This window comes from Chiloscyllium punctatum, chromosome 1 (assembly GCF_047496795.1).
Source record: "Chiloscyllium punctatum isolate Juve2018m chromosome 1, sChiPun1.3, whole genome shotgun sequence".
NCBI lineage: Eukaryota > Metazoa > Chordata > Chondrichthyes > Orectolobiformes > Hemiscylliidae > Chiloscyllium > Chiloscyllium punctatum.
The window spans coordinates 7,618,797-7,636,786 of record NC_092739.1 but is presented as its reverse complement, the minus strand read 5'-3'; the positions used below and the strand labels follow the sequence as shown (position 1 = coordinate 7,636,786).

The 17,990-nt window shown below is 41.5% G+C and overlaps 1 protein-coding gene across 4 annotated transcripts in view; it reads left to right on the top strand.

The window, feature by feature from the left end:
* Positions 1 to 17,990, top strand: part of dclk2a (doublecortin-like kinase 2a) — a 320,451-nt gene that overhangs the window by 213,589 nt on the left and 88,872 nt on the right. For all 4 annotated transcript variants that reach the window (XM_072564911.1, XM_072564420.1, XM_072565652.1 and 1 more), the window contains one exon: positions 15,666 to 15,738. In XM_072564911.1, the coding sequence (XP_072421012.1) occupies positions 15,666 to 15,738 (73 nt within the window). The remainder of the gene's footprint in view (positions 1 to 15,665; positions 15,739 to 17,990) is intronic.

Below are 17,990 nucleotides of genomic sequence, written 5' to 3'. Positions count from 1 at the left end.
CTCCTCCACTTCCTGCTCCTCCGCCCTTGAACCCCGGCCCCTCCAATCACCACCAGGACAGAACCCCACTGGTCCTCACCTACCATCCCATCAACCTCCAGATACATCGTATCATCCTTCGTTATTTCCACCACCTCCATACAGACCCCACCACCAAGGATATATTTCCCTCCCCTCCCCTATCAGAGTTCCGGAAAGACCACTCCCTCCGCGACTCCCTCGTCAGGTCCACACCCCCCACCAACCCAACCTCCACTCCCGGCACCTTCCCCTGCAACCGCAAGAAATGCAAACCTTGCGCCCACACCCCCCTCACCTCCCTCCAAGGCCCCAATGGATCCTTCCATATCCATCACAAATTCACCTGCACCTCCACACACATCATTTACTGCATCCACTGCACCCGATGTGGTCTCCTCTACATTGGGGAGACAGGCCGCCTACTTGTGGAACGTTTCAGAGAACACCTCTGGGACACCCGCACCAACCAACCCAAACGCCCCGTGGCTGAACACTTTAACTCCCCCTCCCACTCCGCCAAGGACATGCAGGTCCTTGGCCTCCTCCATCGCCAGACCGTGGCAACACGATGCCTGGAGGAAGAGCACCTCATCTTCCACTTAGGAACCCTCCAACCACAAGGGATGAATGCAGATTTCTCCAGCTTCCTCATTTCTCGTCCCCCCCCCACCTTTTCTCAGTCCCAACCCTCTGACTCAGCACCGCCTTCTTGACCTGCAATCTTCTTCCCGACCTCTCTGCCTCCAATCCCTCTCCGGTCTATCACCCTCACCTTAACCTCCTTCCACCTATCGCATTCCCAACGCCCCTCCCCCAAGTCTCTCCTCCCTACCTTTTATCTTAGCCTTCTTGGCACACCCTCCTCATTCCTAAAGAAGGGCTCATGCCCGAAACGTTGATTCTCCTGCTCCTTTGATGCTGCCTGACCTGCTGCGCTTTTCCAGCAACATATTTTTCAGCTTTGATCGTAATATGTCAATTCTGATACTTGAGTGGATGCTGAGTAACCCAGCAACTGTCGATCTAGCAAGCTATATACCTGGACTTTCGAGCCTTGGTATCCAATGCCTAATAGTCTAAACATTTATCTCTTGTTAGATTGCTCAATGATCACTGGCAGGAAGATGACAATCTCATTTGCTGAGCTTAGCTACTACTTGGCAATCCTTCAGGGACTCTGATGAGGAAGAGAAAGTGGAAGGATTGAGATTTAATGAGCTATCTAGGAGCCTGACATTCTGAATGTATCCTGTGGGTGCTGAATAGGTTTTATTTCAATACCATAGTCTCAACACTGCTGATTTTTCATGGTATTTGAAAAATTACTTATGCAGAAATGGTAGAACTTTAAATACAGATGTGTGATAGCTGTGGGTGCTTAAAGCTGCAGAATTGATCTTTTCGAACAACAAGCACTGCAGTTTCACCACAAGGCAGTTACTATATTCAGTTCATATCCATCTACATAGGAAGTCATCGTGAGCTGTGCTTCATGTGACCAGTACTCTCTCTCTTGCTGATCTGCATTGAATCCTGGCTATGCAATCAGGCCATGAACATCTAAATCTGTGCATCCTTCTGTAACTGTACAGCCCTCTGGCAAATCTGTCCTCCTCCAATTTTGGCCTTTTGAGCAGTCCCCATTTTAATTGCTCTGTCGTTGGTTGCCATGCTTTCCAAGTTCACACAATAAAAACGGAAAGAACTGTGGATGCTGTAAATCAGAAACCCGAAAGGTTGACTCTGATGTCTGTCCACAGATGCTGCCAGACCTGGTAAGCTCTCTTCCAACAATTTCTATGTTTGTTTCAACTTCACTTGCTTGAAGCTCTGGAATACTCTTGAAACTTCTCAATTTCTCAGTCTCTCTTTATTCCATTAAGATGCTCCTCAAATCCTCTCACTTAAACTAATCTATTGATCAATCATGGCCTAATTTCTGTGTAGCTTGGTGTCTCTTTTTTTTTAGTAAATTGTCCTGATTAATGCCTTGGGATATTATTAAATGGTACTATATTAATGCAAGTTGTTGTATTAATGCAATCACAGAGACTTGGTTGAAGGAAGGGCATGATGATAGGCAACTAAATGTTCCAGGATATAGATGCTTCAGACAGGACAGGGAGGGAAGTAAAAGAGGGGGTGGTGTTGCATTGCTGGTCAAGGACGATATCACGGCTGTGCTAAAAGAAGACACTATGGAGGTCGTGGGTAGTGAGGCATTATGAGTGGAGCTGAGAAATAAGAAGGGTGCAGTTACATTGTTGGGGCTGTATTACAGGCTTCCCAACAGTGAGCGTGAGGTAAAAGAACAAATAGGTAAACAGATTATGGAAAGATGTAGGAGCAATGGTGTGCTGATGAGAGATTTTAATTTTCCCAACATTGACTGGGATATACTTAGTGTCAGAGGACTGGATGGGGTAGAATCTGTAAGAAGCGTCCAGGAGAGTTTTCTAGAGCAGTATGTCAACAGTCCGACGAGGGAAGGGGCCATATTGGACGTAGTACTGGGGAACAAGCCAGGACAGGTGGTAGAAGTTGCGGTGGGGGATTCTTTGGGAACAGTGACCACAATTCTGTAAGTTTTAGAATACTCGTAGATAAAGATGAGAGTGGTCCTAAGGGAAGAGTATACTAAACCGGGCCAATGCCAATTATATCAAAATTAGGCAGGAGCTTGGAAATGTGGATTGGACACAGCTATTTGAAGGGAAGTCCACATTTGAGATGTGGGAGGCTTTCATAGATAAGTTAAAGATTGTGCAGGATAGGCATGTCCCATTGAAGGCAAAGGATAGGAAGGGCAAGATTCATGAACCGTGGATGACAGGAGAAATTGTACGACTAGCCAAGAGGAAAAGGGGAGTGTACATAAGGTCTAGGAAGCTAAGAACAGAACAGGCCCTGGAGGAATATCGGAAGAATAGGGCAAGTCTTAAAGGAGGAATCAAACAGGCTAAAAGGGTTCATGAAATAGCTTTAGCAAGCAGAATTAAGGAGCATCCCAAAGCATTTTATTCTTATATAAGAAGCAAGCGGGGCACTAGAGAAAGGATTGGTCCACTAAAGGATAACTAAGGAAGGCTGTGTGCCGAACCTGAGGGAATGGGTGAGATTCTGAATGATTACTTTGCATCAGTGTTCACTGAGGAGAGGGACATGATGAATGTTGAGATTAGAGATAGAAGTTTGATTAGTCTGGATCATGTTGACATAAGTGGGGAAGATGTGTTGGGTAGGCTAGAGGTTATTAAGGTGGACAAATCCCCAAGACCGGATGGGATCTATCCCAGGTTGCTGAGGGAGGCGAGAGAGGAAATAGCTGGGGTCCTGACAGACATCTTTGTGGCATCCTTAAATACAGGTGAGGTGCTGGAGGACTGGAAAGTTGCTCATGTTGTCCCCCTGTACAAGAAGGATAGTAGGGATATTCCGGGTAACTACAGACCAGTAAGCCTGATGTCGGTGGTGGGGAAGTTGCTGGAGAAGGTACTGAGAGATAGGATCTATTTATATTTAGAAAAGAATGGGCTTATCAGTGATAGGCAACATTTTTATTGTGCAGGAGAGATCGTGCCTTCCCAACTTAATAGAATTCTCCGAGGAGGTGACCAAGTTGATAGATGAAGGAAGGGCTGTTGATGTCATATACATGGACTTTAGTAAGGCATTTGATAAGGTTCCCCATTGTAGACTAGTGAAGAAAGTGAAGTCACATGGTGTGCAGGGTGTTCTCGCTAGGGTGGATAAAAACTTGGTTCAGCAACAGGAGACGGAGAATAGTAGTTGAAGGGAGTTTCTTGAAATGGAGAAAGGTGACCAGTGATGTTCCACAGGGATCAGTGCTGGGGCCACTGTTGTTTGTAATATACATAAATGATCTGGAAGAGGGCACTGTTGGTATGATCAGCAAGTTTGCAGATCACACGAAGATTGGTGGAGTAGCAGAAAGCATAAGGGACTGTCAAAGAATACAGGAGAATATAGATAGACTGGAGAGTTAGGCGGAAAAGTCGTAGATGGATTTCAATCCAGGCAAATGTGAGGTGATGCATTTAGGCAAGACTAATTCTAGAGGGAATTATACAATAAACGGAAGAGCCTTGGGAAAGGTTGATGGGCAGAGAGATCTGGGAGTGCAGGTCCGTTGTACCCTGAAGGTTGCTGCACAGGTGGATAGAGTGGTCAAGAAGGCATATAGTATGCTTGCCTTCATTGGATGGGGTATTGAGTATAAGAGCTGGCAAGTCATGTTAAAATTGTACAGGACGTTGGTTCGGCCACATTTAGAACACTGTGTACAGTTCTGGTCGCCACATTACCAAAAGGATGTGGACAGTTTGGAGAGGGTGCAGAGAAGGTTTACGAGGATGTTGCCTGGCATGGAAGGTGATAGCTATGAAGAGAGGTTGAGTAGGTTAGGTTTATTTTCATTAGAAAAAAGGAGATTGAGGGGGGACCTGATTGAGGTTTACAAAATCATGAAGGGTATAGACAGGGTGGATAGAGACAAGCTTTTTCCCAGGGTGAAGGATTCAATAACGAGAGGTCACACTTTCAAGGTGAGAGGTGGAAAGTTTAAGGGGGATACACGCGGCAAATACTTTACACAGAGGGTGGTGGGTGTCTGAAACGCGTTGCCAGCAGAGGTGGTAGAGGGAGGCATGGTAGCTTCAGTTAAGATCCACCTGGACAGATGCATGAGTAGGTGGGAAGCAGAGGGATACAGATGCTTAGGAATTGACTGACAGATTTAGACAGTACATTTGGATTGGCTAAGGCTTGGAGGGCCGAAGGTCCTGTTCCTGGGCTGTAAATTTTCTTTGTCCTTTGTTATTGATCACTCTTGGGACTTTTGCTGGGTGTTTTCAGCAGGGCACGGTCAGAGTTGTTACAGCCTTGTGCAGTCCAACATTGTGAAGAAAAATTTGAGATAATATGCGACATCCCTCCCTTCAATATCTAATTAACACTTCAAATCACTGCACTAACTAATTTAGTTTGATTGCTGAGAAGGTAACACTGAATTTCACATTGCACAACATGTGTGAGTTTATAAAATCAGTCCCAGCTCAGAAAGAATTAAATTTATGGCAACAAAAAAATCCAACCAAGTGTATTCTGGCGTTCGAGCCAGCAATCTCAAAGCACATTTATATTATTGACTTCAAATTTCTGCAATTCTGTTGCCAGAATAAAGCAACTCAATTATCAGTACAAATGTGAAATGTCAAAGCACAGATGCTAGATTCCTGAATAATTGTCACTTTTCTTTTTACAAAAGCACCTTTAGGATTGCCCAGGTGTCCTGTTCTTCAGAAAGAGAATTTAAACAGGATCTGTGAGACAGTACTTAGGATGTGTAGATCTGTGTATTCTGCAGTGACTAAAAAAATGATACTGAGCTTTCATTTTCTGATTATCCCTCATTATCCAAAAGTGAATAAATTTAAAATTCAGCAGCAATAAATAACTTCCATCAATTTATACTGTTCCAGTAGCTGCATATTTAATATTTTTTGTTTCCTTGTGTTGAAATGTTTTGGATACCTGCATTGTTTTTAAACAGGTAAATAAGAGTGGTGATATACTTTTAACAAGGCAGTTATTTTGTATTTAAGATGCTAAGAATGGAGAAACAAAAGTTTGTGGTGGAAAGGTTTGAGATACTGGTGTTGATTCCTGTGAAAAACTATGATCTCATGTGTAGCTTTAATGAGAGTTCAAAAACAATCTTTGTGAACACGGTCAAAGCAGCAGAAATCAGCTCTTTCCTGGATGCTTGTTTCTTGGTAAAGTCCCAACTCATTGTTGTGATTTCTATTGGAGTAGAGAAGAAACAAGAGATATTACAGAGCATTTTAAAATGAAGGAATTTGACAGAACATATAGGACAGGAGGAGTTTCTTTTTGTTTTGAGTTAGTGACGAGGGAGTCATCAATTTAAAATCCTCACTATGGAAAGAAGTGAGGAGACATTGCTTTACACAAAGGATTAGTGAGACATGGAATGTCAAGCTAGAGGGATGAGACTGTTACTTGCTTTTATGAAAAATCAGAAAAAGATTTGAAGTGGAGGAGCGCCACTAGGGGAGAGCAAACGAGGGATTATCGTCCTAGCTGCTACAGACATGATGGGCTAAATGTTTTCATTTTGTGTTGTAATTTCTATGATTAGAGTTCTTCAAGTTGCATGTAATCATGTTAATTTTAATGCAGGAATGCTGTCAAAGGATCAGCAGTTTAAAGAAGGTGACCTATTTTTACAGCATTTATGGTCCTTCCATTCTAGAGATGTAGTGTCAAATATTGTTAAAGCTTCAAGCTCAGCCAGTTTTGTGATTTAAAAAAAAACACTAGCAAGTGCCAAGTCTCGGCATCATTTATATGGCTTGGGTTCTGAACAGAGTCATAGAGATGTACAGCACGGAAACAGACCCTTCGGTCCAACCCGTCCATGCTGACCAGATATCCCAATCCAATCTAATCCCACCTGCCAGTACCCGGCCCATATCCCTCCAAACCCTTCCTATTCATATACCCATCCAATTGCCTCTTAAATGTTGCAATTGTACCAGCCTCCACCACTTCCTCTGGCAGCTCATTCCATACCCATACCACCCTCTGTGTGAAAAAGTGGTGTTTCTGGGTTTTAAAGAGTTCTGCAGTCTATTTCCGTGAAAGGATTTTACCTGGAAATGTGATTAATTTCTAAACTCTGGGTGAACTGTAAATTTTAAAATACTGTTAATAAAAGTCTCCAAAAGCATCAGGATGTGAATTTTCAAGTTGTTTAATTTACCTATAACAGTGTCTTCTCATTTGTCAATGTCGGGAAGTGGAGTGGAATGCCTCTTACTTAGTCATAGTGACAGTGCTTTTTTAGGAAGAATGTTATCTGCCAAGAAAGTGTTGAAGGTTGTCTGCTTTACATTAGAGAAGTGCTGAACCTGAAATTTCTGAAGGGAAGTGCGACTTACTGTAAACCCAGAACTAATTTATAAAAAGGAGTCAAAAACATACTGCCTCTCAAAATGGTTCTCAATTTCTCCACAGAAAAGGAAGACCTGCAATTTGGAGGGTGTCCACACCATCTCTGTTAACAGCATTTGATTTCTCCATACTCCTTTTGACATGGTCCTGTATTTGATAGCCCGCCATCAGTGAATTTGAAAGCAAGGGTCTCATAAAATAAAGTGGGTGTCCTTCCCATTCGCCCTTTCTGTCTCCAAATTACAGTGGATAGGTCAGGCACTTGGAAGCCTAACTGGGCTGACTGAGGGTCTTGAGTGACCAATTAATAGCCAATTAAAAGCTTCATTGCACTTGTGCTGATGTTCTAAGGTAACGAGGCAAGATCGTGTCCTTCCTCCTGCCTTGCAACGATAGTGTCAGAACTCTAAGGGGCCTCCTCAGAAAACTAAGTGAGAAGGGAAGAGAATTTTTTTTTTGGAGCTCCCGCTGACCTTTTCTCTCATCCTCACTCATCTCACCAATCTCCCCCAACTTGTCTAACCCAGTTTCCCCATCCATTCGTCCACTCACTTGGATCTTCCTGCCAGGCCTATCCAAAAAAGTGGGCTTACCTTAGAGTCATGTCAAGAGTGTGGTGCTGGAAAAGCATAGCAGGTCAGGCAGCATCCGAGGAGCAGGAGAATTGACATTTTGGGCATAAGCCCTTCATCAGGACTGACTTTCTATTTGGAGTCAGGGTCCATCACTGTTCCCCATGCACTCATGAACATTTATTCCTTAAACAAACCACTTCTTTAAAAAAAGCAGGTTATTTGGTTACACTGCTCTTTGTGAGCTTGGTGTGTGTCTATTATCCACACAGTGTTTTCCTACATTACCACACTGACTGCACTTCCAAAGACAATGTAAAGTGAAGATCATTTTTCCTTCTTTTACAAGTGACGGTACACTGTACTATGACATAAATAAGATGTGGCATGACGACTTCCCAACAGACCATTTTCACGAAGGCAATCCATTGCAGGGGAGTTTAGATTTATTAGTTTCTCTCCTACACTGGCAGCAGTGATCACAACAACCCTTCCATCTCTGGTTTGCTGAGATTGCAATGTGGATTTGCTGCCATTTTAATGGTTTTTTTTAGAGATACGAGGTGGGTTAAGCGAAATAACTCTTCCACTGCTCATTCCAGACCCATGTCTTTCCCAGTGCTCCCAACTACATTAACCTGTCTTTCCAGTGACCATGACACTCATAATCTCATTATGTGTCATTATTTCAGACTCACTGCTCCTAATTTCTGAACCCCAGAATCATCCTTCCAAAATTACATTTGTTCACCCAGGTCCCACTGTTGCTATTGAAGGTTTTTAACTATCTATCACCTTCCTACTTGAAGATTTCCTCTGCAGAGTTGGTGTTTAAAAAAAATGGAGAGATAAAAACTAACTGCATTGTTAACAAAATGTAAGTGTATTTAAGGCCACTGATTTTAAATTTCAATATAAATGCACCCATGATCATTGAGGTTGTACCTGAAAATATGATTAGTTCTCCTATAATGGTCTAGAGAAGCATTAGTTTCTTAAAACACTTTGTATTTCAGAGCATAAATAAATCTCCTTTGACTAACCATGCATAGCATATGGATAGATACATTTTGGTTCAACAAAATACAGTGGAATGAAAGCACCTTTTTTTTTGAGTTTGAATTTTGAATGGACAGCCTATTCAAAATTTTCAAATACATGTGTCCTGCAAACAAGATGGACCGTGTTACAATCAGAGGGATTGCTTGTTGGTTCAACAAAATCCCACGGTCTCAGTACCTATTTGCAATTTTTAATGTCTTTAAATTCAGTTTAAATCACCTTTATCATTTTAAAATAAAAACAGAAATGTCAACATTTTGAACATAAGATAAATTGTTAGGATTTATTAGGCCACCTCTGATGATGATGATGATGTATTATGGTTGGTCATACAAAAAAAATTATGAATGAGGGGCAAGGAAACTGTCAAGTAACAGTGAGATATACAAACCAAGGACAAAAATCATTCAAGTCATGTAAGATAATCAGCAAAACTGAAGGAAGAATTGATGTCTATTTTCAGCCTGTAAGCTAGGATGAAGCTGATCTCATGTCCACGAGATAAATACTAATGTCAATACTAATGACTTTGTCTTTACCATAAATATCCTTATTTACATCCTTATTTTAGTGCTCAAAAAAACTCACTGTTTTGATCAACAAGTGAAGAAATGTTTCATGGAACTGTGGTCTCTGTGCTCCTATATGCTTTGGGCAGCAGATACCTCAAAGCACAGGAAGACAGTATCACCAAAATTCCTTTGCAGAATCCTCCAACTTTACTGGCAAGGAAGATAGTGCTACAGTAGCATCCTCTCCCCGACAGGTCGTACCTTATTCCTGATGAAGGGCTTTTGCCTAAAGCATTGATTTTCCTGCTCCTTGGATGCTGCCTTGGATGTTGCCTGACCTGCTGTGCTTTTCTAGCACCACTCTAATCTTGCTACAAAATCAAGGCACTAACCAATCAATGCCATTGTGCTGGCTGGAAAATGTGGTTTGTATTCTAGATGCCCAAAGCAAATCTTAATCAGAATAAAATCACAGCAGGGGCGTTCCCCAGAGGAGAGCAGAAATGCTTAATGGAGGTCTTCAAAGCACTCCTTGCTTTATAGGGGCTAACTGAAATCATAAGATAATGTCTGCCCATCAGGATATAACAGCTGCTCCTGGGAGGAACCAGGTGAATCCCCAGTTGTTTGCCATGTTAACAAAAAGTAGCTAAAGTCGTAATGTGAACTTTCTGTTAGGTTGGATGTCCCACAAGACGAGAAACCTAGTTACTGTTCACAAGATTAAACTATCTTCTGTGGGCATCCTTCCTCCATAGTATCAGTAGCTTAGAGTAATACCAATGAGAAAGATTGGTGACAGTGAATCTGTCCAAGATGTCCCCCATCAAAGCCAAACATTGGAACTGCTCGAAGAGTTCTAATACGATTGCCAACTCAGGTGAGGCCCCTGGCTTGTGACCAACCAAGCCTTGTATGGGAGGGTGCATGCACATTGAGAGACTTCTTGAGATTCATGCAGAAGCAAAAGTGGAGATATTGGAGGGAATCTCAGAAACCTTCAGCGAGCTCATCCATCCAGCCCTTGAAGTAGCACTTGTCCTGCAGGTTGTGGAGTTTGCAGATTTGTGTATTGGAAATATCAACCATCTGAGAATTCATTGAAGCCGCCAATAATATCCACTTGCGCCATTGGCAAAGATACCAAAACCAAACACCACGTTAGAATGCACCAGTCACGGTGGATTCTCATTGCTCTCAAGGCTCATGTGACAATTCACAACCAGAGGAAAACTGTAGGAATGAAGTATAACCTTATTCTACCATTATTCATTAGTGATCACGGATTGGTGCGGAAATAACCTTTTCATCAGTTTTATTTTCAACATGTCAGGATATCCCAAAGCTTATCACCATCCTTTTAGCTTTTAATTTCAGACATTCACTAACTGATTTTACATCTCACTGTCTGCTATGGCGGGATTTGAGGCCATGGGACGTTTTTGTCAAGTGATTATACCATTATGCTACTGCCTCACCCTCCATCACTGCTACAGTGTGTAGAAGCTATAAGCTGCCCTGCAACAACTCTCCAAAGCTCCTGCAATAGCATCTTCCAAGCCCAACCCTTTACCACCCAGAAGGACAAGGCCACCTGATACATGGGGGCACCATCTACTGGATGTGCCCCTCCAAGAACACCTTTTCAGAGGCAATTAGGAATAGGGAATAAATGCGAGCCTAGCCAAACAATACTCACATCCCATGAATGAATAAAGAAGGGACTTTTAGAAGGACAGGCACTGGTGTAACTCAGGTACCAGTAACAGCTCGGAATAAAATTACATCTCCAATAGAGCAGTACAAAATAAGATATTGAAATTGGTGAAAATGTCAGTATCCAAATAATTCATTCACCAGTTTCACTTCCCATCTTTTGAAGGCTCTGATTTATTCTGAGATACTTGACACTGGACTGCCCTATGCTTTCTAACCTAAATGACCGTGCTTCATGTGTGGGTCTAGACAACCTTTTCAAAGATTTATGTTTTCCATCTTGTTCTCTGTAGCTTTTTCAGCCATTTTACTGAAATTAATTAGGAAGTTTCAGTGAAGTTGTTTAAAGGAGTAAATGTATACTTTTAACTCAATGACTTGCAACTTCATACAGGCTATCAATCCATCAAAGTGTAACCCCTCTTGAACTCTTTCCTTTGACAGTAGCTGTCTTAGAACTTGCCATAACAGTCTCCAGTACTTGGCTGGCAAACCAGCCCCTTGAAACGCCTCCTTTTATTTCGAATCAATCTGTTCATAGTGCTGCAACAAGTGGCACTTAAACATTGGTGTACTGACTCTCATTATTGCACCAACTGTGCACTGTGAAAACCCTCCTTTTTAATTCTTAAGCGATAATTCCACTGCGCTTATTGTACCAAAGTGATCAATTCTATTATTAATTGTATTTCTAATTACTGATGTCACTTCTCCACTTATCTTCAGCAAGAATACCTACAGACTACTTGTAGAGTCATGCAGCATGAAAACAGAGCCATTGGTCCAACTCATCTGTGCCAAGCACACATCCCAATCTGACCTTGTCCGATTTGCCAGCATGTGGGCCATAACTCTAATTCCTTCCTAGTTAGGAAGAAACAAAAGAGAAGTGATCATAAAAATATTGAGCTAAATAGGGACGTAATTGAGCTTAACCGTCTCAGTCATACCGCCCGGACACAGCTCCCAATTATTGCCCTGACTATACAATAGATATTCATGGGCTCTTGCGGCATAATAGTAGTGCCCCTCCCTCTCAGCCAGGAGGCCCAGGATCAAATCCCACTTGCTCCAGAGGAGTCTAATAACTTAACTGAGCAGATTGATTAGAAAATATCGACAGTAGATATTCTGGCGCTTCCCTAGTGCAATGTTAATGTCTCTGGCTCTGGGCCAGGAGACCTGGGTTCAAGCCCCACTTGCTTCTGAGGTGCATTGTACCATCTCTGAACAGCTTGTAAAGAAAATGCAATCGATATTCTTGCATGATTGTCAGGACTCATGATTCTTTGTATGTTTGTCTGCATGTGTTAACTGAAAGAGCAGCTATGGAGTAGTTCCAAAGCTAGTGCTGAATTGGGAAGTGCAGTTTTTTTTTTAAATTTATGCAGTCTATATTGGTTCAAACATGAAATTTTAAGCATACATAACAGATTATAGCAGTGAAGGTTTAAGGAAATTACAGACAAAACAACCTACTGATTGACACCCTTCCACCACCTGAAATGTTCAATCTCTTTTGTACAAAGGCTAATATATGGGTCAGCTAAAAGATGTACTGCAGCAAAACATCAAACCTCCAACACCTGCACCTCCCAAATCCATGATTCCAGAAAATCAAAGGTAGGGATGCTTGAGACTTCTATCGTCTTTAAGCTTCCATCAAGTCTCACACTATGCTAACTTGGAATTACATGGCTGTCCCTTCACTGTCACAGGATCTGAATCTTCCCTAACAGTGCTGTGGGTCTGCCCTTATTCAAAAAGGCAGTTCACAGCTCGGTAAAAACAAAGACTACAGATTGCTGGAAACCAGAGTCTAGATCAGAGTGGTGCTGGAAAAGCACAGCAGTTCAGGCAGCATCTGAGGAGGAGGAAAATCTATGTTTCGGGCAAAAGCCCTTCATCAGGAATAGAGGCAGGGAGCCTACAGCAGCTGGCACCATGGGTAACTGTGGCTGACCTAGTTAACAATGCTCACAACCCATGAAAGAACACAGACAAGAAAGGTGTTTTGATTCCTGGGGCAGGGATTGGGATTTAAAAGAAGCACAGTCCCTGCACTCCTGTCTGAAACACTGGGGAGGACCCTACCCATCAACCAGACAGCTGTCCCAAGACAAGTTATCAATGGAAGTAACATTAATTGCTTTAAGGCAAGACTTCCAATCCTATTTCAGACTGACATCTACCTTTTGAAGCCTTCCTGCACAGCTTTGGTCTCCTTCCTGCTTCAGGTAGTTAGCTATTTTATATAAAATCCCACTTTAAAACCAGCATGTACTCAAATGACTGGACGTTTACTAGTTCTGGCATTCAGGATTTGAACTAGAACCTCAGCGTTTCACAATTGATGATGAACTGGAGAGTAGTGTTTCTTAATTTGCTCACAGCGCAAAGTTAGATAGAATTGAAAGTAGTAGATAGAAACAGCTGGGGTCAAAGGGACACTGATAGGTGGGCAGAACATTGGTAGATGAAGTTTAATGCAGAAACAGTGTGAAGTCATTTACTTCGAAGCCAAAAAAGATAGATCACCACATTTTAAAATGGTAAAAAGCTAGGAACTGTGGTATAAGTTCTTAACGGTCCAACGACAGAAACCATTAAAAGCTAGAGGATAGTTACAAAAAATAATATTAAAAAAATGTTGGCCTTTATTTCAAGAGGACTAGAATACAAATAAGTGAAAGTGATCTTACAGCTATATAAATCTCTGGCTAGACTCTAGTTAGAGTACTGCTTTCCATTCTGGAAACTGTAACTCAAGATTAATTTGGCTTTGAGGGAGTGTAAAGGTTCACCAGGAGGACACTATGGATAAAAGGATCAAATCATGAGGACGGGTTACATAGAATTGGCTCATATTCCCTCGCATATAAAAGATGAAAAAGTAATTTATATGATATATTTAAGGTGACTAAAGGATTTGCTAAGATGGATAACCCTCTTGTGAGAGAATTCTGAACAATGGGACATAACCTGAAAATTAGAGTGAGTTCCTGTGTTTCTTTATGTGAAATATTCATGCAATCATTCAAACAATAACTAATGATGGATAAGAGCTCAGCAGGAATAGCAGCAATAACTGAGTTTTCTCAAGTGAGTCAAGCAATTTGAATTTATAAAAGGCACATGAAAACTCAAGGGAATGTAATGCAAAAGAAACAAATTGAAGAGCGAACAGAGTGCAAACCTCCATCAGAATTTGCTAACTCAGCATTACTACAACTTTGCAACTCTTCCTTAAGGAACTGTACCAACAAAGTTGCTGAAGATATTTTTATAAAGTGTCCATCCTTACAGAATAGACTCAAGGCTCCAATCCACATCCTACACTCTGCTCTGAAAACTCTGCTCACGTTGTGACAGCTGTGGCAAATGTTGCTACAGTAGCAGCATCCACAACGTTGTAAAGCAAGTTAAAACAGCTGTGACACTGCCAGTTCTCCATTGGAACAATTATTTATTGCCGTTTGACTGTTCTCCTGATAGCTGTACACAATCTTATTTTATAGATAGCTGCTCTCTTGAATGCCTCAATTACACATTTCTACATCATGCTGTCAGGCAATGCATTCCAAATCTTAACATGTTTCTGCACAAAAATGTTTTTCTTCATTTCAGGTCAATACCCTTTCATCAGAGCTCACACATAGTCATTGACTTGAAAGGTTAGCACTATTCCTCTGTCCTAACCTGCTGAGTATTTCCAGCAGTTCTGGTTTCCTTTTGGGCTATAAAGTTCCATGGGGAGGTTTTGACTTTGGCAAAGGTGCTATATGAGCAGCCATTTATTATGGGTCTGTCCAATTCTCATTTCCATTGACGTCAATAGATATAAATATCAGGAGAAATAGAATGGATGGCTGACCTAATAGCATCCATTATAAACACCTTGCACTATTGTCCAAGGTCAAAATATCCCCCATGGTTCAAATCACAGCATTGGTTAAATCAGAGACTGCAGAAATTTGGTTAAAAAATTCGGGACATTAGTGTTTCTGCTCCTTTTTAACCTTCTGGCATCGAATTCAATTTCAAGATTTCAGACAATAAATCACATTCCTATGAATAAGTTGACATGGGAATCTTGCTGGATAGCTACCCACTGTGCTAACATGCTGAGGGAATTCACTTTGTCTTGACTGAGAGTTTAGCATGTTACAGCTTCACAGACATGTAAGATCCTTAACATCCTGGAATATATGACTATAAAAATGCAGACTCCTGCCCATGATTATTGCTTCTACTATTTGAAGCACACTTATATTTTTCTGATAATGCTCAAAAAGTATGAATTTGAAAATAAGCCCTATAGAACAAATGTTAAATTACAGACTATGTGGTCATACCAGTTATTGTGCAGGTGCACCAGTCACAAAACTGCCATTAGGTTAGATTATTAAAATTCACAATTAAATACTGATCTTTTCTGTATACTTAGTTCCGACAGTCAATGGCAAATGCTTTCAACTTTATGTGAAGTGTTTTTATTACACAACTGTATTTTGATAAAATGTTCCCATCTTCTTGCTATTTTTCTAACGAAAATGCTGCAGCCATACCCGAATGGCTCTGTGTTTGAATTGACTTTAACTGTGATAGTAATCCAAGAAATATAAGAAATCATGAAAGGTACCACCAGATGACCTTTTCCTGCCCAAAATATATTGTCATGTTACTGTGCAATCCTTGGCCTTACTTCCTATGGCCAAGGGCTCTCTAAAGTGAAAATTTTGAGATCTCTGAAACTATATAATGCTTTACATTGTATTATTTACAGATTATTCACCAGATAGGTTTGTCCACCAATGTGAATGGAGTATCTCAACAAGCCAATGGCATCAGTCCAGAAGGTAAGTGGTTATGCTTTGGAGCATTGACTGTTACTTGCTTCTAAAGATGCAGTGAAGCTGTAAGGCTTTGGAATCAGGAGCCTTAGAGTCTTGAACCTTAGTCCCTGACCCAATTCTGTGTGGCTGAACTTGTCCTATATCCCTAATGCAATTGGTTAACAAAGTTCCATCAATCTCAGATCTAGCATCAACGCTGCTTGAGGAGCATAGTTTCAAATACAGATTCAACGTCCAAAAACTGCAAAAGCAAAAAAGTTTTGAGTGTGCATTCTTCCAGGACTATGGTTGTGGCAGATCTCAGCGTTTCTCAGATTTTGGATTACCTGCCAGATCAGAAAATGCTCCAGAAATTCAGCAGGTTTGGAGCATCAGTGGTGAGAGAAACAGAGTAAAACTACTTCAAGTCTGATATGACTCTTCAGACCAGTTGGTAAAGATTTACTGTTATTATGTTAGTATATAAAAAAACTATTCCTTGAAGGTGCAGAACTTGGTAACACATGCAGTTTGTAATATAATTATACAAATGTTTATCCCTCTGAATAACCTAAAACACACGCACAAATAAACACTGAGCTTCCAGGAGCTGATTTAAGAAGTTTAGGCAGGGAGCATTTGAATCTCTGTTGTATCAACAACAGCCAGATTAGTTTTTCCTCGCAGGAAACACAATCCAAAAACTAAGTTCAAGCTCTGACCACTCCCTGACAGACTGACCACCTCCTCCATGCAGTCTCATTAGCCATTCACAATCTGTTTGAGAATACCATTGTACCAGATTTTTAGAATGAATATCTGACATTATTAATAGCTGACTTCTGCTATTTGTTTAAACATAATGCTCTTCCCTGGTGACGAAGCGTCTGCAGAATGTTTTGATCAGGAAACAACCTGCAATTAATTTGAGGCCTGGCCTCCCGAGTAAACATAAGCCTGATTGTTCTGTTGTCCTATCCGCACAAGCTGTTACCCATTGTCCAAGCATCATTCTTAGCTCTCCATTCACAGCTCCAATCCAAAATTGATAAAAGAATAAAATAAAAATAATGAAAAATCAGCAAGGGTTCTAACACACCAAAACGTAGACAGGTGTCTCTAGGATGGATCCAATGCAGCTTTCTCAGGAAGCACAGCATAGAAGATTCTTCCAGACTTTCTCAAAGAGGACACCAGGGTTGAGCCTGGACCAGTGCTCCAGATACTATACTGGATTCACAACAGGAGGTGGAGGTGCCCGTCTTGGACTGGGGTGGTCAAGGTCAGAAGGCACATATCACCGGGTTATAGTTCAACAGGTTTATTCAAAATCACAGGCTTTCAGAGCACTGCTCCTTCGTCATGTGAAGTGAAGAAAGCACACAGGCACAGAATTTAAAGACAGATCAAAAATCATAAAAATGGTGTGAGTGGAGTGTCACTAGGCTGAATAATAAGTCTCTGCAGGTGATCAAAAGTGTCAGACAATGTGAGTAAAGTGTCAACAGCTAAATAGCAACTGAAGGGAATGACCTATAATCTGATTAATTGAGGCAGAGAGTTAATTACAAAAAATTAAAAATAAGGTGGTGCTGGAGACAAACCAAAGAGCTGGAATAACATGGGTGATATGAGTCACAAGCTGAGGGCTGAATCAAACTAACAAGTAATCCAAAACTGTTACAAGCTAATTGAGGTAGAGGGACCATAACAAGTTATCAAATTGATGGTGTCAAAACATTTAGCGCAACGTGAACCCGAGACCATGGTTGAGGCCATATTCACGGGTATGGAACTTGACTGTCAGTTTCTGCTTGGCGTTTCTGCATTGTTGTGTATTTCAAAGGCTGCCTTGGAGGCTGAATGTCCTTCACTGCTGTAATATTCCCCGACTGGGAGGGAATAATCCTGTCTGTCCATTCATCTGTTGTAGCGTCTGCATGGTCTTGCCAATACACCATGCCTCTCGGCATCCTTGCCTGTACGTATGAGGTAGACAACATTGGTTGAGTCACATGAGCATCTGCCATATGTGTGGTGAGTGATGCTCCCATATGTGGTAATGGTATCCATGTCATTGATCTAACATGTCTTGCAGAGGTTGCCATGGCAGGGTTGTGTGGTGTTGTATTTGATGTTCTCCTGAAGGCTGGGTAGTTTACTGTGAATGATGGTCTGTTTAAGGTTTGGCGGTTGTTTGAAGGCGAGAAATAGGAGTGTAGGGATGATCTTGGCGAGATGTTCATTATCAATGCTGACATATTAAAGGCTGCAAA